Source organism: Dermacentor albipictus, chromosome 1, assembly GCF_038994185.2.
Source record: "Dermacentor albipictus isolate Rhodes 1998 colony chromosome 1, USDA_Dalb.pri_finalv2, whole genome shotgun sequence".
NCBI classification, from domain to species: Eukaryota; Metazoa; Arthropoda; class Arachnida; order Ixodida; family Ixodidae; genus Dermacentor; species Dermacentor albipictus.
Window position 1 is genome coordinate 142,381,192 of NC_091821.1, and position 20,899 is coordinate 142,402,090.

Genomic DNA, 20,899 nt, shown 5'->3' on the forward strand with positions numbered 1-20,899 from the left:
GAGGTTTATCGAGAATGGTGCACGTCGCACAGCGAACCCGTCTACTCGAACCTCCTTGGCTTTATAAGCAACAGCTATAATTACGAATTCATTCAACTCCAATACCCTGAGGTAATATGTAAATTTATTATGTTACTCTTATTTTCTTTTCTCCTCTTTTTTTCCTTCAGCGTTATTAAACACATTTAATCCCTAATATCTCTGTTTATTTGACAACGGAATGTTGTGAAAAAGCCGGCGATGAAAGTCGCCAACATTTCAAATATCGTTAAACAGATAAATAATACCGAGCTGCCACTTTTGATAAGTCGAACAATGCGGTACGTATTGTTCGACTAATCAAGCGTGGCAGCTCGGTACTATTTATTTATTTATTTATTTATTTATTTATTTATTTATTTATTTATTTATTTATTTAACGATATTTGTAATCTTGAAGACTTTCTTCGTCGCCTTTTCACAGCATTCCGCTGACAAATGAACATCGATATAAGTGATTAAAAGTGTTTAGTAACACCTTCACTAGCACAAATGACACTGTAGCCATTCGCTGTTGAGTCAACCGATCACGTGGTTTGTCGCCGGCATTAGGGCTCCCAAGCTTCGGCCGGCAGACGCTGCAGGGTATCCAATATTGGAAATATTGGAGACTTTCGTCGCAGCCTTTTCACAGCACTCCGCTGTCGAATGAACGCTGATGATATGAGTGATTAAAGTTGTTTAGTAACACCTTCACTAGCACAAATGGCACTGCATTGCCTACATTGAGCAGTTTTTCTTATCTAACTGGGTGACAAGAGGCGAGGAGCACGCTTAACTTGAGAGGGCTTCAACGGGGCCGAGCCAGCAACGTGAAAGCAAACAACTTTATTAGGAGGCTGGTGCCGGCGTCTGCGGTTGGTCCATTTCCTCTTACTAAGCTTGTGGTGGCTGGTCGGAATTCGCGGCTGCGTGCGACGGAAGGTAAAAAATGCCGCAAGAACGGATCCTCGTCAAAGCAGAGAGATGTAGCATACGTGCGGAAACGGCTCGATAACATTACACTGCCACGCAAAATGGTTTATTATACGACGCCAGAGTGATCGGTGGGCACCGATCTTCTATTCCTTTCGGAAGGGGTCAGTCTCCGGCTATTCATACGCGCGCGCGCGCACGCGGACGCGCACACGCACACGCACACACACACACACACACACACACACACACACACACTCGCCCTCACATACACACGTACACACTGACTCACTCACTCCCACAAACACACACGCACGCACGCACGCACGCACACTCGCACGCACGCACGCACACACGCACGCACGCCCACTCGCACGCGCACACACACACATGCACGCACGCACGCACACGCACACAGCACGACATGTAGCACGACAAAAGTTTGCAAACCTATCACAAACCCGTATGACTTAATACGGTGACCTCGCTTTGGGTACTGACTTGCGAAGTGTCCACTCAGGCCCACTTAGCGGAAGAACACTGTACAATTATGAAGAGCTCTATGAAGCTAGTCCCGTGTTCTTTGTTCTTGGCGGGGGGAGGTGCTGCATAGTTACGCAGCTCAATCGCCACCCACTGTTGACCAGGTCAGGTGTTATTCTCTTCTGCACTCACACTCCACTCACAATTAGGTGATTGCTTCTGTCTGCAAACGTCATGATAACCTATGGTCTCCCTTGCTTTATCGTGAAATAAGATTTAAGAACAGGTAACGTCAGGCCATTTAACTGTTACAGCGCTAACTATAGCGGCAGAAAACAGGCTTTCTCAGATGTGAAAATTAAGCGCGTGCTTTCGACAATAAGGGTGGTGTCAGAAGCTCGTCAGAGAAGTGTGAAGACGAGTAGCCACAAAACGCTACCAAAGCCTGTGGTTGTACGCTGCTGCTCTAGAAGAAAACTGAACGAAAAGTAAGGCAAACAAATACGCACCAAGACGAGAGGCCAAAACTCCCGGTAGCAAACAAAACTCCCGGTAGCAAACAGGAAAATAGACAGGTCTACCAGTGGGGACGTGCACTGATTCCACGTTCACAGCAACCTGGTCATTATGAGATGTATTTCGTCTGTTCCACAGAAATTCAGCCCATTTCAACAGTCACCTAAGCTCACACGTGATCTTGTGGTGCTGCAGTCGCCAGTACTACTCTGCTGCGACATTAGCGAAACACTAGAAGCTATGGCAGATACCACGGTTCACAAAGTATTGCATAATGCTTCTCAGGGTGGGATTTTAAGCCCAGCCTTATTTGACCCCTCCCGTATTGTCCTTAAGGAGTGTAAGCATAATTCAGTGCATATTTCGCTTTATTCGGGTGACATCTATACGACCATCAGATCGCAACCTGCGCGTGCTGTGCGCAAGACTACAAAAGGACAACAACTTGACAGCAGAGTTCCTTATGCGCTATAGCCTAGAAACGTCGCTTGAGAAGTGCTTTACGACTCCCTTTACGAGGCACGAAATTTCACGCTATATATGTACTAAAGGTTGCAAGCAGTCCCGTATCTTATATCACAAAAATTCAGATGTTCCTGGCAGTTGCAACTGACAGGTTGCTGACGCGGACGCACTATGTCAAACACTTGAAAGAAAACATCTACTATTTTGCTAACCTTTTTCACATGCTTTGCGATGGCTTACTTTCTAGTCCTCTGTTTGCAATCTTCTATTCAGTCTTAGTCTCTTCCCCCGAAGCAAAAAAAAAATCCGGAGCATTCATAGCATTCCTATTAAACTGCTGCTGGAGTGGCATGGAGGTCTTCACTGAATCGACCTAATAATATCACATGTCTGGCAACGGAAAGGGGATCTAACTGACAGTGGAAGGACTACTGCTCGAGCTCTCTCTTCGCAATCAGCCCGCGAAAGCCGTGGAAGGGGAATGCGGGTGCCCGGCCGTCGCGTCTCATCGCTCGGTGGCCATTCATCAGGTACGGTCTTCCTCATTCCAAACCGCCAAGCTACCCGGCCAGGTTCCCGTTTCCGGCCCATTGCAGTACAGTAAAAAGCAGCGTGCAATCTCTCTATGCCTTGGACGAAGCAAGGTGACCTCACGGACCGGATTTGATTCTCTCTCGCTGTAATTTCTTGATTCTTTACAGCCAAATACAGTGCGAACCGCAGGGTCACTGCGGCATTAGCGGCAACATCAGTGCAGATGAAGTTGTGCCACGCTCATTCATAATATTAATAGGGCATGTAATCTCAACTCTACGCATTCAGCCAGAACAGATACTGCACGGCAATTTTATTCCTTCGATTGTTGCGTCAGGTCGCCGCAGTTAACGTCACTGGTCTTTAAAAAATGTTATCTGTGCCCACTCAATGCTTCTGTGCGGCTTAAACTGCCTTCTAGACTGGCCCGTTGCGAAGAATATTTGCTGCATCATTTGGTTGTTGGGCGTTCATGAACGCTGAAACTTCAGGATCGCTTACGCATTCCTTAGATAGTGCCGTATACTAATATTCCACAGGAAAAGTCGGCATCCGAGCTAGTCTCAGCTGCCTATAAACAACAAATCTTTTGCGGAAGAAAGAACCCTAGGTCTTGCCCTCGGAACTAATGTATTCAGAAATACCTTGAAGCCTTACTCCTGTTTTTGGAGACACCTGTATGCTCTAGTCGTAGTCCTCTGAGACAGTGAACGTTTGTTTAGGTTCGTGGGAACATTGCCTGTTTTCCTTCCTCCATATATTTTTGTCCCCTCTCCCCCCAGAAGCCCCTTTCTGCGCCCTCAAGTGTAGCGCAGTAGACCCGAAGGTACACTGGGGCTAACCTTCCTGTCTTTCCTTTTTACTTTCATCTCATGTTCTCCAGCGATATTTTTGAATCGATGCCGAATAACAACAGTATAATAATATTAGAAAACGGTTCTTGTTGTCTTTTTGCAGATAAAGCTCTTTTGTGTTCGCAACACATGACCGGACCAGCTCAACGTTCCCTTGAACTTTTCCGTGCTTTTCGGCTCCCCAGGTCCTGGGTACAATGCGACAAATCCAAATTCGACTGTTTGCATGTGAGTGCGTTTTGCTCAAATAACTTTTTTTGTCCTGGTGACAAAATTGAGCTAAATAACAACCCGAATAACATATTGAAATGGTGCAAAGAATTGGAGATGGTAGTTAACACCTCCAAACTGTCTTCTTCCTTATTACGGGTAAAAAAAAACACTTCTGTCCTGTACCTAAACTTTGGTTCATCGTCTCTCAAAGAAAGTAGAGAATTACAAATACTTAGTCGTGACATTACCAACTAATGTTTCCTGAAATAAGCATGGTAATAATATTTGCTCAACTACCTTTCGAAACTCCGTTTCCTACCGCATAAACTTAAAACCAATCGAAAGAGTACAGGGAAAAGCGGTCAGGTTTATTTACAATTTACAACGAATTCTCAAGATCTGATTCGTTATCAGAAATAATGAAATCCAAATAACATTCCTCTTCTCAAAACACGTCGAGAGCAAGCAGTTTATAATTTACTACCCGCCATGGTTGCTCAGTGTCTATGGTGTTAGGCTGCTGAGCACGAGGTAGCGGGATCGAATCCCGGCCATGGCGGCCGCACTTCGATGGGGGCGAAATGCGAAAACACCCGTGTACTTAGATTTAGGTACACGTTAAAGAACCCCAGGTGGTCGAAATTTCTGGAGTCCCCTACTACGGCGCGCCTCACAGCCAGAATGTGGTTTTGGAACGTAAAACCCCATAATTTATTTTTTTATTTATAATTTACTGCCTTTCACTGTTTTTGGCGTCGACCTATCAGGTATCTTTAACCTTTAATAACCATACCCAGGAGGCCACCGTCAGGCTAATTCTCTGGCACCATTATTGTGCTAGAACTGACACATATACTGTTTTTATTCCTCGCACGGTTTCCAGGTAAATCCAGGCAGCTCGGTAGTCTTTGCTACCACACTAAAGTTGCATTGTTGTACCCTTTCACACCTCTGCTATTGTTGTGCTAATATTACAGTAATCTAGAAGCAGGTTCCATTGTTGCTTGTTGTTCCTAATCCATTGGGCTTTGCCCGCGTGGGTTCTGATCCCATCCTCGTCGCCAGTGTCACGATCCACCCGGTTTCGTGAACAAGGGAGGGCTCGAGGCACCGTCCGATAGACGGACGCTCCGCAGCGTGGTGGTGCTGAACGATGACTGCCCGCCGAGCAGCCATGCTCGTCGGTGTTTATTGCGGTGCGGTGACCAATGTTGTCTGCCGAGCTTGGCAGGCCACCGAGCCTGGCGGCGAACGAACATTATGCCTGAGGGGGCGTCACATGCTTGCTACAATTATGTATGTAATTTTGAAACTGTCCACCTGCGTGAACCCAAGGGTGTGCAGTACGTAATAAATAATTTAACTGCTGGGTGGATGTTACAGAATCCGGGCTGGCTTTGTGCAAAAAGGCAAGTTGGGTCAATCTCAGTTGCGAGCACTATTACTATAACATTGCGTTGCGTCACAAACACCGCGCGGCACAGGCTCAAATCGTTGCTTCTTGTCGATGCCACGAAAACAAGAAACCAGCGCAATAAGCGGCCTGCTACATGAATGAGTGTTCTCACTCTCCGCCTGCCGTAGGTTCGCGTCGCGTCTGGAAGACTCCGTGGCTAGCGTTGTGATTCTCAAAAGAAGAGGAGATGATGAATGTGAGTGCGAACTCTGGGTTCTTTTCTCCTCTCCCCTTGCACATGCTTCCAAACAAGGGAGAAACACCAAAACTAACGCTTCCAGGGGGAATGATCGCGTCGTCTCAATATCTGTGTGTGTGTGCCTGAGAAACAGTCGAAGGCGACGTCTGTTTCGGTTGAAACGCTGTGTCCAACCTGTGCGACCATGTGTCGCGTAAAGGGAGAAAATCGGTGTGTAATTCCCTCCGTAACACAGCAATGTTGGACTTGGTTTGCAATACAGTGACTATAGCATACGTCGCCGTAGCCTGACGACGCTACGAGACAAACTGACTATCGGTCTCTTTTCCGTGCTCGCTTATTATTATTATTATTATTATTATTATTATTATTATTATTATTATTATTATTATTATTATTATTATTATTATTATTATTATTATTATTATTATTATTATTATTATTTGCGAATATCTACCAACTGCCCGAAGAGCTTACTTTGCCCAGTTGATTCTTTCAGCAGTACTGCAACCGAGCACAATAAATCGGCGACACGGCGGACCGTTCGAGACGCGGGGCCCACTAGCGCAGCCTCCGAGACTCGCGTCCCGGAGCCCGAGCCCTCGCGGCCGCAGCCCCGCGTTTCCGCCGGCGGCGCTGGTCGCGGAGCCGGCGAACGAGGGCGCGCCGAGCGGCAGCGTCCGCGGGGGCGGCAGTCGGAGCAGCCACTTCCCGCGGGGGGGTTACGCGCTGGAATCGCAGGCCGCAGCCCACCAACCCAACAGTCCGCCGCCGTGTCTACTCCCTCTGCCCACCACCTCACGGCCTCCCCCGCACCACCGTCCCCGTCGGCATGTGAGCGACCCCCATGATGCTGAGCCTGGCCCGCCCCGTCGAGCTGCGCCGGGTGCCGCGCCTCAGCCGACCCCACGAGCCCAGCGAGGCGGCCACCAGCGGCGGCATGGGGTAGCCCCGCCACGGCAACGCCGGCCTGCCTCCAGCGTGTGTGTGCGTGCGCTCCGAGCCACGAACTGCACGGAAGAGCGCCCCGGAGCCGCCAGCCAGCTCAATGCGGCGCTCTCCAGGACGCCTGGCTGTTGCAGGTGAGGAGACCGCGTGCTCGTCCACCCCGAGCCGCAGTGGCCGGCCACGTGCCTGCGTCGATCGCGCGCGCCGGCACCGGGGCGGCGCCAGAGATGCACGCGTGCCCCGGCCGCATGCGCGGGCCCGGCAATGGCTAAGAGTCAGACCGCAGCCCTGTTGCTGTCTGGCTTGTAGCTCGCGTACACACGACACGAGCAGCGTCCGACTGGGCGCTCGAAAGACTGCGGCACTCTTGTGCGTGGCCCGTTCACCGAAATCGCGAGCGATAACAAGCCCGTTTCGCCGAACACGTACCACCGCAGCAGTTCTTATCCAGTGCGTACAGCAGAGGGTTTTCTCTTCACAAGGATGCGAAATAAATAAAGAAGACGATAAACATTTTCGTCACTCCCTGTTTCTTCAGGAAAAGTCACCGCTTTCTATTTTTGTATTGGTCCCTGTTAGTTTTTTTAGCTCGACACCAGCACGTTACGAAAACATGGCCGAATAAGAGAGATATGTGGATTATATAAAAAGTCAACGCCGCTCATACAGCGGACACGAAGACTATCCAAGCTGTTCGTACGCCAGTGTGAGTGGGAGATCCTTCTCGAGAATTGCGAAAAGCTCAGTTAACCGGCGCGCCTTTATGAATATTTACGGGAGCTCGGAGCCCCTGAGAATGACACAGTCTACGCGTCCAGATGAATGAACCGAACATGCGGTGTAATTGAACGTCGGAGTTTCTTGCGAAGTTAACTTTACCTTATACACAAGAGGAAGTGCACGTATACGCGCATAGTATGTCGTAGACTTGACTTCTGTTCGCTTGCCCAAGCGACTGGTCACATTTTTATATTAGGCTCTGGGAGCGCTGGGGCTGTCCTATTAGAACCAGTGTTCGAATAGGAAAGCCTCATTATAAAGAAACAGAAGTGACATAATGTGCACAAACATTGCTTCACGGTAGAAAGCGTGAAAGTAAAAAAAAAGGCAATAAACCGGTGTACAAACAAAAACAACTACTGCTTTACGTGAGTTGTTCATATTACCGGAGTTGCTTGCCCAGCGATATCACTCCGTATCACGAACGCTAGTTGGTAGCTCAATATATGCACTACTTTTCCCATAGCAGACGTATTAATATGAGAACTAAACTCATTGATCTTTTTAGAGGGGCTGATCGCCGTGCCCATTCTTCTCAAGAAATAAATTTCAGCACAATTTCAATCTCTCGACAGATGCTTGTTGCAAGAACTAGATAATAGTCACGACGCTTCAAATCGGTGCTGCCGAGCGTAAAAAGCATATTACGAAAAATTTCGGAGATCTCTGACTTCTGCAAGTCGTACTAACCGGGCCATCCTATTTGCGACCGCCTTCATCCATTCGCTCATATTCATCGATAGCTTCTTTCTTCACCGTGCACTACATTGCTTTTCAGCAATTACGATTTCACAAGTTTCGGCCAATGCGAGCTATGCTGCGTGAGCGTATTACCTGCGTTGCCTGCGAAATATACGCGCATGACCTACTATGTCGCGCATGCGCTTAACAAATAGCACACCAACTCCCTAGCACGCAAGTCGCCCAAGAGCTCAGTGGTTAGCTCGCCGAGCTCCCAGATTCACACTGATCCTAAATGTTACACGCAGCTGGAGCTATCCTGCGTGAGTTCATTGGCTGACGGTGTCTCAGAAACGCAAGCGCATGTGCGCGCAAGCGTCCCTACTCTTGGAATCTTATCCGCCGAGGCTACGAAATCCGCTAAAAAGCTGCAAACGCTTAAGTTATGCATGTTACGCAGAGGATAGATCAGTGTCAATTCCATAAGGCTCCCAGCTTCATATTGCTGTGGTGACATGATTTCAATTCCCAATAGCGGCGACGGTGTGCGAAGTTTTGCTTTCCGCCGTGACGTCAGATCCACGCTGCTGCAACGTCAGCAACGCACACTAGCCAATCCACTCGCGCCTATTCTGGCCACGCCGTAACTGAAGTGTCCTCGTTTTCCACGGCAAAGATGGCTATTAACCATAAAAAAGAAATTTGAAGCATGTGAAGCAGTATCGCAACATAACACAGCTGCCGGAACATTGGTCTAAATTTTCAGAAACAACCATCCGAAATGCACGTACCATGAGGTAGAATGTTCCCTTTTCATTCATTTCATGGAACACCCGCTAATCCTGTCCCTTCTAGACGTCTGGGTTGAAGAGCTCGATACTGATTCAGCAAGTCCTTTTCAGTCAAGAAGATTGGAATATTTCCGTTTAGATAATCTTTGACAGTGCACGTACAGTGCTCAGCAATTGAAACGCAATACTCGGACAACATGGCAGCCAGTACTTTCTTGCGCTACCATTGGGCTCTAGTGACACTGAGATGACGCATTTTTGTGTCACATGAAAGCCAGAATATTTCTGATGCATCGTAACTGCATTCGTCCTCCTCAGCGATCACCCAGCAATCATTGGTGGCGCAAAAAGCGCCGGCCACCATGCTGTCTGAATATAGCGATTCAATGGCTGAGCACTGTACCTTAAAAGTAGCTAAAAGTGGCTCCCATAGCTTGTAAGCTCATCTAGCGTCACAAATGCAACGGACGCAGCACCCTTCTATAACATTACTCTGAGGCTAATCGTCTGCTTACTCCGAACATTTGGAACAGACTTTCTCAAACAAGGAGAGGCATTGTTTATGGTGGCTGAATACCTATGAATATTTCGCTCGTTGTAGGCGCTGGATATCCATTCAGCGAAGCTGTAGCTATCGGCAAGAAAATGCTGAAGCAACCTGCCTCTTTAACGTCTAGTGTACTAGACGTTAAACTAATAACGGAAAATACAACATTTAGTTCAAAAATATAAAGCTGCAGTTAGCAGTGTTTTTACAGCGTAAGCTGCTATGGGCTCATTCTAATAGCCGTTTCGGTTGGCGATGGTATCAGCCGCCGGTGTCCGCCGCAGATATCGCCGGGAGTGCAAAAAAAAAAAATTCCCAGTTCCCACTGCGTTTGAACCAGGGCCTGCTGCGCGGAACTCAGCTACTCTACCACTGAGCCACACCAGCGCTTGCGGGCTTGGCGCGGAAAAAAAATGCTTTATACACGCGTCCTAGAGCGCGAGCAGACGCGCGATGTGAGATGTGTGCCACGTAGTATCAATACGCTCACACTTTGCATTGCAGTTATATAATAGTACACCAGGTGGTACGCCATTTAGCAGTTGCACAGGTAGCGGTAAAATGTAGATGGAGAAGGTTTGCGGAAGAAAAAGAGTATTAAGCAGACGCATGCAAAAATGCTAGAACGAAAACCACGTACAGTATGCCTTATTAAATCAAGCTGGCTGGGTGACTTTTGTCCCCGCTCCGTTTCAAAGGGGATACCAATAATAATGATGATAATAATGATGATGATGATAATAATAATAATAATAATAATAAACATCGTATTGTGCCACTTGTCACAACTTGGCATGCGCGCCGTGTAGCGTCGATACGTGAAAATTTTGCATTGCAGTTGGATTGCATTGCATCAAGTGTCCCGACATGTAGCAGTTGAATATATCAATTGCATGTTGCATGTAGCCGGACCTGGTAAACTCAAGCAGGCTAGGTGACTATTTGTCAACGCCTCGCTTCAAAGGGGATGCAAATAAATGATCACCATCATAATCAACAGCATCATATCGTACCACAGATCAAGGGATGTGCCATGTGCGCTGCGTAGTCACAGTACCTGTGTTTGCTCTTCGGTACACGTCATAGTGTTTCCTCGCAAGGTACGGACCCCTCTGGCGCGTGCTGCCGAAAATGGAGCTCCTATGGAAGCGCTCCTCTAGCTTACGCTGTGCTGCGTGTGCCGCGAAGGCCTGCGTCTTTTTGTTTTACTGCCATCAGGCACAAATGTTTTCTGGCAGTCTGTGTTAGAAGATCTGGTGGTCTGCCTTGCACACTTGAACCGTCCGAGCGTGTTCCGGACACTCCGTGCCTTTACTTCTGCACGCGTGTGCTTTCCCGCGATGTTCCCTGCTTCTGGCACAGCCTGGCAGCGAGTGGTATGAGTGTCATGTATTGAAGACATTGTGATTCCTACCCACATGCCTCCTTCCACTCATTTTTTTCTGTGCGCTTTACGGTTTACTGCGGAACCGAACAGTCAGTAATGAAATATAGGTACATATAAAGTACTAAGAATGAATAAATTAGCGCAGTGTTAGTGTTGTAAATATACAGTAAAGTTAACGCACTGTTGCCATTCGGTAGGTCAAAAATTTACTTTTCCCGCGTTGACCATAGGGGAATATTTAATGTGGCAGGGTGTGCCATCGTTATTGTACACACAAGTTCCAGCAAGTCCTCAGGCACTATTAGCTTTTTATGTGTTGTAGCGTTTATGCTGGCCCTAAGTGCCGGAGATGAATTCACAGAACGTACGTAAGAACACGGACACTAGGAAACATCCTCTGGTTGCTCTACCAGGATCAATACATGCAAATTGTTGCATTTATAAGACGATAGTAACGGCGTCGCTCAGAAAAAAAGGCGCATTATAAAGCTATGTTGCAGCTTTACCAGGTGCAACCATGTGGAAAATATGTGTGGCTTCCTACATTTTTTCTATGCTCCTATGAAAAGACTGGTCACGGTAACAAGACTTTCAGGATAACAAGGCTAAAACAAAATTGAACCGGCATAAGAAGGCTAAAAAAAAGTAATTTTGACTTTCTTTAAAGAGAACGAAATAGATGTGCCACTGTAAGCTCTGCTTGCACTTTTTTTTTATTCGTGTACTTGTCCATCATGTACTTTTCATCGTGTATTTCTCTATTATAATTGTCATCCTCGTCATTCTATCCCATTCATCTTGCGCCCTTTTGTATCACAAAGCTGGACAGCTAGCTGGAACACACTGGCTCAGGCTGACTTTTCAGCTCAAGTTTTCCTTCATAATATATGTATCTTGCTTGTTTCTTTTATATATCAATTACCGTGGATAGATTACGCCGGATACTACATATTTGTATGTTCTACAGCAACAAATAAACTAAGTAATAATAATGAAAGTAAAAATAAATATTTCTTTAAATATGTATACCACATATTGGCTCACTCACTACCATGCACGGCACACACACACACACTCTCACTCGCCCTCACATACACACGTACACACTGACTCACTCACTCCCACAAACACACACGCACGCACGCACGCACACTCGCACGCACACACACTCCCTCACACGCACATACACAGACACACTTACTCACTCACTCGCGCACACACACGCACGCACATACATTCACTCGCATGCACATATATACACACGTACGCTCGCACGCACGTACACATACACACGTGCACAGTGACTCACTCACTCACACGCACATACACAGAAACACATACATACTGACTCACTCCCTCGCACGCGCACACAAACGCACACGCACACTCACTCCCACGTACATGCACAGACACACGTACACACTGACACTCGTACGCATCCACACACACGCGCACACACACACGCTCATTCGCATGCACACGCACAGACACAGACACACGTACGCACTGACTGAATCACTCGCACGCGCACACACAGGCACAGACATATGTACACACTGTTGCGACTCGGGGTTTGAAGACGTGGGATCCTCTTTCCTCGTGAAGGGGTGAGTCAACGTGAGGCTGGGTCTGATATTCAGGACGTGGGACAAACACGTATATATTTACATATGTACAAGAATATTCAAAGTAATACAGAAAACTTGATGATGAAGTGGTAGTCGCCGATCCTCCCGCCATCCGTAGCTCCTTTTATGCCTTGCATGATGATTGTTTAGTCACTTCCCCCAAGCCGGTGTCAGGAGGCCGATGACATCAGGTCCCACCAATCCGGAGGTTGGTTGCCCTTTTCGCTGAATCCGATCGTACTCTGACAGGTGTTGGCTGGATCATCGCACTGACCACGTCTCCGGCTTCGACATGGCAGTTTGTTCTGCTGACAGCTGACAGCCGTATCATTGCTAATTGCTTACACCTCTTCTGAACGACGTCCCGCGCTGGTAATAATTCATCCGTGCCGAGACCCATTTTGACGAGGCCGTCGGCCCGTTCCCCATAATCGTGCAAGCCGTGACCGAGGGGTGTCGCGGATGAACGGCCGATCACAACAACGCTAACTCACTCACTCGCACGCACATACAAACCCACACGCACACACACTCACTCGCATATACACAGACACACGTGCGCACTGACTCGCTCCCTTGCATGCATACACACGCACGCACACACACTCAATCTCATGCACATACACTAACATAGACCCGCGTACACACTGACTCACTCAATCGCACGTACACACACGCACATACACAGACACACGTACACACTGACTCACTCACTCGCAAGCGCACACGAAAACACACACTCACTCACACGCACATGCAGACACATGTACACACTGGCTCACTCACTCGCACGCACGCACAAACACGCACGTACACACACGCACATACACAGACACACGTACACACTGACTCACGCACTCGTACGCATACACACACGCACGGACACACGCTTACTCGCAGGCACATACACAAACACACGTACACACTGACTCATTCACTCATTCACTCACTCACTCACTCACTCACTCACTCACTCACTCACTCACTCACTCACTCACTCACTCACTCACTCACTCACTCACTCACTCACTCACTCACTCACTCACTCACTCACTCACTCACTCACTCACTCACTCACTCACTCACTCACACGCGCATACACAGCCACAGACATACGTACAGATTGACTCACTCATTCGCACACACAGGCACGCACATACACAGACACGCGTACAGACTGACTCACTTACTCGCACACATACAGACACACGCACACACTGACTCACTCGCACACAGAAACTTACTCACAGACACACACACGCTGCACGCAAGGACACGTTACAGGAGCCAAAAACTATTTCACTACGTACCTCACTGTGTGGTCTTGCCTCATGTTTTCTCATTTCTAAAGCCAACCCACGAAAGATGATTTTCGACGGCCAAACCTCACGAATAAGGTTTAAAACACAGCGCTAACTTCTTTCATTGCTCTTGTCTTTGTGTTCCCTTCCTGTGGGCGTTGTCATTTTGTTGCGGTAATTTTCCTCGTGAGGCAATACCAAGACCCCAACTAGACCAACTAATTCTTCTTAACTTCTTCAGTGGTGTGAGTTTTCGCAGTGCTCTTTTGATAATTTCCCTGCGGCTTTTGCAACAATGGCGACGGTAGCATGTTACATGCGTGTCATTCGCTGAGGCGATGTATCGCATCAGCCTCATTTGAATGCAACGTTTTCAAGGCAACCATATCTTTTTTCGAAAGACCTGGGCGCCTTCCGGCACGTTCGTACACGCGTGCGTACAAATATGTACACACGGCAGAAAGGAACAAGTTTCGAACTAATAAAACGGTGCCAACATTCCCTGACGACGCTACAGGGCCCTATGCCGAACGCCCGAACAACTAGCGGCGAAAAGATTACCAGCAACGCGCCAGAAGACACAAAAGTTATGGGAAACACCGCAACTGCCCTTCATTAGACACTAATACAGCTCTTAATAGTATTTGCGAGCGTGATTTCATACTAGTGACGGGCTTCTAAGACAACCGTCACAGCCGCGGTGTGACAGACACGCCACGCGCGTGCTTTTCTTGGGTTCTTAAAGGTGTCAGCTTTCCTGGCGTGGTTGCCTTTGCGAACGTCTGGGGACACTTTCAAAAACGCTTAATTTTTACGGTTCTTTTGCGTGCGGGCGTGCGTGCGTGCGTGTGTGCGTGCGTTCATGCACTTAAAAATATGTGGTACTTTCTCTTTCCGTTATTTTTAATTATTATTTCATAGATAATAGGGTTGGCGGCTAGTGAGTCAAGCTTAGTGCTTTTCTTATCACAAGCCTCTGACCCTACCCCTCAGTTCGTCTTTGTATATTGCGAAGCGAGGCTGCATCAGCGTCTAAACTCTTAGGCGCTGTGGAATGTATGTTGCGTGCGTTTTACGGTCAGTAAAGATACGCTTTACTGATTCACTGACTTGTGAACTAAGGAACTTTCCAGCCGTATGTCCTCCCTAGTTACTTTCTTCAGAAAGAAACGGAATGAAGATAACATACAACAATACCCGGAAGACAGTTATGCCCGCACGCGCTTGTTCTTGAAAGCGTTAGGACAACTGTTGAAATGGCGGAGTTTTTTGCGAACGCATAACAAACCAGTCTTTCATTCAAGAAGGCACGAAAGCTGTGACAAACGTTTTTGTCATTTCATCATGTGCAGGGCAGAGTGCCCTGTCGTTTTACCAGACATCACCGCCCTCAAATAGAAAAATAAAAAATTCTCAACGCGCATTTTATCGTTTTTCAGGTGTAAAATGGAGCACGGCCTTCAGTGTCTAATTACGACAAGCCTGCCAAGCCTTCGGGTTACTCAGATTAAAGCTAACATAACCATATTCAAGCGCGTTTAGGTTAAACAGCAGTATCAAATGGCCGCCATATAGACCTAGACTAGTGCAAAACTATGCAACCTTAATGTGGCCATACAATATGTTCGGATCGTGAGTAAAAAGCGACAGCACTCCATTGTGCCTCGATAAATGGGAAATAAAAGTTGTAATTATTGTGTAGCATCTCAAGCCGAACGAGAACGACTTGTGGAGGGATGTCAAACCAAAGACCACGAAATCTGTCGCCGAGCTCCTAATCAGTGAAAATAAATAAGGAATGCCAAGGACAAGCTTATAGATCACAAGGGCTGCACGGGAGTCACGAGCATGCTCTGTAAGAACTTCGATGGGGGAAGCCGGCTGAGGTCAGTAGTATGCGGGTGGATACTTGCGTGAAACGATAGATATCCTCGCTGAAAACGCTCGTGCGGTGAATAACTGCCCAATGAAATAATACAATATGGCCAGATGTAGCCTAGCATCGACGAGTTCTTTTGTCTTGACACAACGTCCCATACATTTCGTGCACTGTGCATGATTCTTGGAAACGTAGTTGTGTGGTGGTGCGGATGAAGTCGGGGAAAATGGCTGCGTGAATGTTGTGCTACAGACTGACTGCCTTGGTGAACTACTTGGGCAAGGATGTCAACTGAAGTGGCTTCTTGAAAAAGGAAAACGTGATTTTCTGAAGTTTATGCAGGGGTATACATTTAGGGGGGCGAAAGGCAGGGAGGTTAACTAGAAGCAAGTTTCCGCTTTCCTAATCTGCACGGGGGTGGAGAAATATATATATATATATATATATATATATATATATATATATATATATATATATATATATATATATATATATATATATCATCATCAGCCTGGTTACGCCCACTGCAGGGCAAATGCCTCTCCCATACTTCTCCAACTACCCCGGTCATGTACTAATTGTGGCCAGGTTGTCCCTGCAAACTTCTTAATCTCATGCGCCCACCTAACTTTCTGCCGCCCTCTGCTACGCTTCCCTTCCCTTGGAATCCATTCCGTAGCTCTTAATGACCATCGGTTATCTTCCCTCCTCATTACGTGTCCTGCCCATGTATATATATACTTATTTAGTTCATCAGTAAGTTAAGTGGCGGCGGCATCTTTGTTGACCTTTAATGGCGAAACCGGCGAAGAACTGATTATTCGCCCTGCTCCACTGGGAGTCGGGCTTAGTACCGAGCTGTTCGACGCTGTCCTGGTTGTCTTGGTAGCAGAGCCTCCCAATGCAGTGAAAGTAAGCGCAGGCGTGGAAATTTGCATACGGGCAACCTGTGTCACTCGGCGACAAATGCTAGCACAGCTACATCGGGCGGCAGCTATTACATCCACATATATCACCGGCAAAGCATTAAAAAAAAACTTGGTCTCCTGAAACACCGCTTGAAACTTGCAAGCAAAGATACTAAACTTCACGCGTACAACACTGTAATCAGACCATCCTTAGAATACCCTTCGACAGTATGGCACCCGCACACTGCAAACCTTACTGATATGCTTGAATCTGTTCAAAACAAAGCGGCACGGTTTATTTTGTCATGTTATTCTCGCTATGGAAGTGTATCTTGCCTTAAACGAAGTCTGAATCTTTCACCACTTGTCATGCGCAGAAAATTTTCCCGCCTATCATTCTTCCGCAGTGATTCGCCATCCTACCGAACCTTCATTCACCCGGCTTCCTATATTTCCACACGCATCGACCATGAACATAAGATAAAACCTATATTTTCGCGTACAAGATGTCACTATTCGCCCCTTGTTTTGTCGATCAATGAGGGGAATTTTCTGCCCGCTACACCCTAAAAACAGTCGCACCCTCTGGGGTGTACATTTGCCACACAACAATAATCCTCATCTGTCTTGCCCACATTTCCTTTCTTTAACGCTGCAAGCCCGGTACTTCCAACTCACGAGCGGCATGCGCGTTATCAGCATGACATAGCATTGCCGACAGGAAAGTAGCGGGCGCGGCATTTTCAAGAAAGGCAACGCAAGCAAGGCAGATGGCGATTATTGTTGTGTGGCAGATGTACACCCCAAATGGTGTAAACCTTCTTTAGAGTGTAGCATTGTCGCTCAAACACAGCAATCAACTTTTCACTCTGCTTTACTTCCTTTTCTTGAAACCGATCATCAATTTTAGTCATATTAACATTTGATGCTGTATATGCAATACGTAGTCCTTTTGACATGTGCGTGCTTTTTATATTTATTCTGTACTCTTTGCTCTATTTTTTGATGAATGACTGCTTTTCCTTCATCCCAACATGTTGCTTAGTTAAGAAATACCACTCTTGTTCATGATTACTGTATGCCATCCCCCCTTATGTAATGCCCTTTTGGGCCCTTAAGGTAAATAAATAAATAAATAAATAAATAAATAAATAAAATATATTTACCTCCAGCCCTGCAGCTGTTAACAAAAACAGACAAAAGACACATGAAAATAGACAAAACAGACAAAGGGCACACGAAAATCCTTGGCACGATGGCTAATCATTGTCAACGGAGCACAAATTCTTCATCACAAAGATCTTGAGCATCGTCACGTCGTCAGAGGCCAAGCACAATGAGTTCATACATGTTTCCCGTGTCACTGCATGTAGTAGGTAGGACCCTAGTGAATGCTCCCCGCTCGAACTATACTGCGCGTTCTTTTTGGACACAGGATTTGGACACGACACAGGACTCGTGTCGAGGCTGTGGGAATGCCGTGGCGCTGAGCTTGACCATCGTGCCAAAATTATTCCTCTCATCATTGGGATCCTCCCCCCATCGCTTCTTCGTTCCTGCTTTCCGCATCCTAAGTGCATAGTGGCTGGTTAAAGCGCTCATACTCGCGCGATATATTTGCACTTCTTGAAATAAATCACTCTCTTTAGCTGTCCATTTATTTCTTTCCCTCGTATGATTCGTAGAAGATACCCAAATATATAGGGTCGTCAAATACGGGAATTATTAGTCAGGCATCGCATGACCTTGTATATATATATATATATATATATATATATATATATATATATATATATATATATATATATATATATATATATATATATATATATATATATATATATATATTTATATATATATATATATATATATATATATATATATATATATATATAGTTTTTTTTTTTACATAAGAATCGTACGCAGTCCCAGTGCAGGAGCATGGGTGGCCTAGAAGGGCGTAAACGGACTGCGGCTCCAATAATGACCTCAACAGGGCGAACAGGCGCCTGGCACATGATTGCGCATGGCCTACAGAGACCAAAGAGTTGGAGCTTCAGCCAGAAAAAAAAAATATTCGGAGAGAAAAGACGATAACTGTGCCCATGCTATAAAAGAAGTCTGAAAACGCATGAAGCAGAACCAATTTGCAGAAAACTCGGAAAGCTTGGTGTCGGCGCCTCGCTTTGCCACTGCTTGCCCCCTTGTCCGTCTACCCCCCTGACACCCCGTTCCAGACGCCCCACTCCCCCGTTCTCTTTCAACTCCTCCGGCCTAGCCCGGCTTTATCTTCATGGCCTCGGTCGTCGGGCTTTTCCCCTTTCGACGTGTGTATACGAGTGTTTCCCTTGTATTGGTGATTTCTTTTTGTGTGCGCCTTCGCGTCACGTTTATGCCAGCCTCAACTGGCCCGCTTTTACCTCACGAGGCGGCTGAACGAAGCGCAGCTGAGCCTTACCCGCTCGCGCCGGGGAAATGCGCTGCTCCTCGCGTAGGAGCCCGAAATAGAAATGCACCGCGGGAACCACGCCGTCTTCGTCTCCCCCGATTTACGCCCTCGCAACCCCTCTCGCCGCTCATTCCCCTTGTAGCAGACTGGGCTTTGTGATCTCGTTCTCTTTCCTGTCTCCTTCCGCTGTCCTCCTCCTGCGAAGCGGTACTGATCTTTGATGTGAACCCTGCGCACTCCTCCCCGCACACACACAAACACACACACACACACACACACACACACACACACACACACACACACACACACACTCACACTCACACACACACACACACATGCGCACACACACGCACACACACACACACATATATATATACGCACACGCGCAAACGCGCACACACACAGGCATACAAGCAGAAGCGCGCACGCGCGCAAACACACGCACGCTCGTACACAAAGAGAAAATGAGAGGAATCATGTCTGCAGTAGGCAATATATGAAGAAGACAGAAGCAACAGCGGCCGATCTGGTCAGATCCATTATACGAAAGATGTGTCAGGCCAACGATCGCTGTTTGCCCCTTTGCAGCCTTGTTGCTTTGGGAGAGGGAGCCCCTTTCTACCTACACAGGTGGTCCCACATAACTTGAGCCAAAGTTTTCAAAATGAAAGGCACTCCGGACGCGAGTTGAACCGAATGCATAATGTTGGCACTGGCCTAGAGTTACTCAGGCATTTTTTTCTATTTTTCCCTTAACTAACAGATTAGTTATGGTGAATTAATCAACTTTTTAAGTATTGGCTGTAGACCCTAAGGGTGATAAGCAAAGTTGTAGAGGACCTTGAGAAACCTGTCAATGAATTGCTTCCGACATGATATATCTCACGTGTTCCCTTCTTCCGCGTTCTAAAGAAAGCCCGCGAAATATGAAAAAATACCATGTAACTGGGTGATTGCACACTGTTACTGTGCTGCTCTCAAGCGTGCTATGGATGAACAAGGTCGGCTGCAGTGAGACTGGACCGCGACAGGGCGTTATGCCTGGTGTAGGTATCTGGGCATGCGGCTTTTATCGCATGACGGCGCAAATGCGTGCTGCTGGCCTAGTGGTGCCGAAGAGATAAAGCGTGTAAGGAGAAGAAAGAGAACAAGAACATCGTTTTATTTTTTGACGCTTGAAGTGGGCAAGAGCTGGCAGCCTGCCGACAGAGTGTCATGGGGTTGGGTGGGGAGGCAACGTTAGGGCCGGAATGATTTTCCAGTGATCTTCAATCCAAAAAGCACCCTTTATTATAATGAGTGTTCGAAGAGATCATCATCTGCTGCAATGCACATTTGGCATCTCATATGCACTTTTTCTGAGGCGTTCTTGATCATGGTATCAGGGATGGAGTTGCAGACTTGTCTTATTTTTTCTTTCAGCTTCTCTGATGTTGTGGTTGGTGTCCGGTATACTTGATGATTGACGTAGCCCCAGAGAAAGGAATCGAGGGGAGATAAAGCTGGCGACCATGCCGGCCAAGCAATGGGCCCATGCCGTCCAATCCACTGCTGCGGGAATACTTCATGCAGCCCCCTGCAAGCTTTGCTGCTGCCGTGCGCAGGAGCGCCGTCATGCTGATACCAAATATCCTTGATCCGAGCTAATGGAACTTCGCAAAGAAAATCCTCAAGCGCCCCATCAAGGGTGTCGTTGACGTATCTTTAGCCTGTAAGCGTGTTATCAAAAAACAGGAGCCAATGATACCGCCACCGTAAATTCCACACCACACATTAACCGACCATTGATATTGGTGATGTGTCTCCAAAACCCAGTGAGCGTTGTGGATGTTCACTTGGGCAGTACGTGAGAAGATAGCTTAATCGGTCCACAGTATTTTGTTAACAAAGCCTGCATCCTCTTCCATTTCGACTATACTCCAGTTT

General features: G+C 47.1%; 1 protein-coding gene across 1 annotated transcript in view; it reads left to right on the forward strand.

The window, feature by feature from the left end:
* Nucleotides 1-20,899, forward strand: part of LOC135900058 (neuropilin and tolloid-like protein 2) — a 465,151-nt gene that overhangs the window by 34,628 nt on the left and 409,624 nt on the right. The window contains exons 2-3 of the mRNA XM_065429491.2: nucleotides 3,910-4,034; nucleotides 6,177-6,756. Of these exons, the coding sequence (XP_065285563.1) occupies nucleotides 6,723-6,756 (34 nt within the window). The 5' untranslated portion in view covers nucleotides 3,910-4,034; nucleotides 6,177-6,722. The remainder of the gene's footprint in view (nucleotides 1-3,909; nucleotides 4,035-6,176; nucleotides 6,757-20,899) is intronic.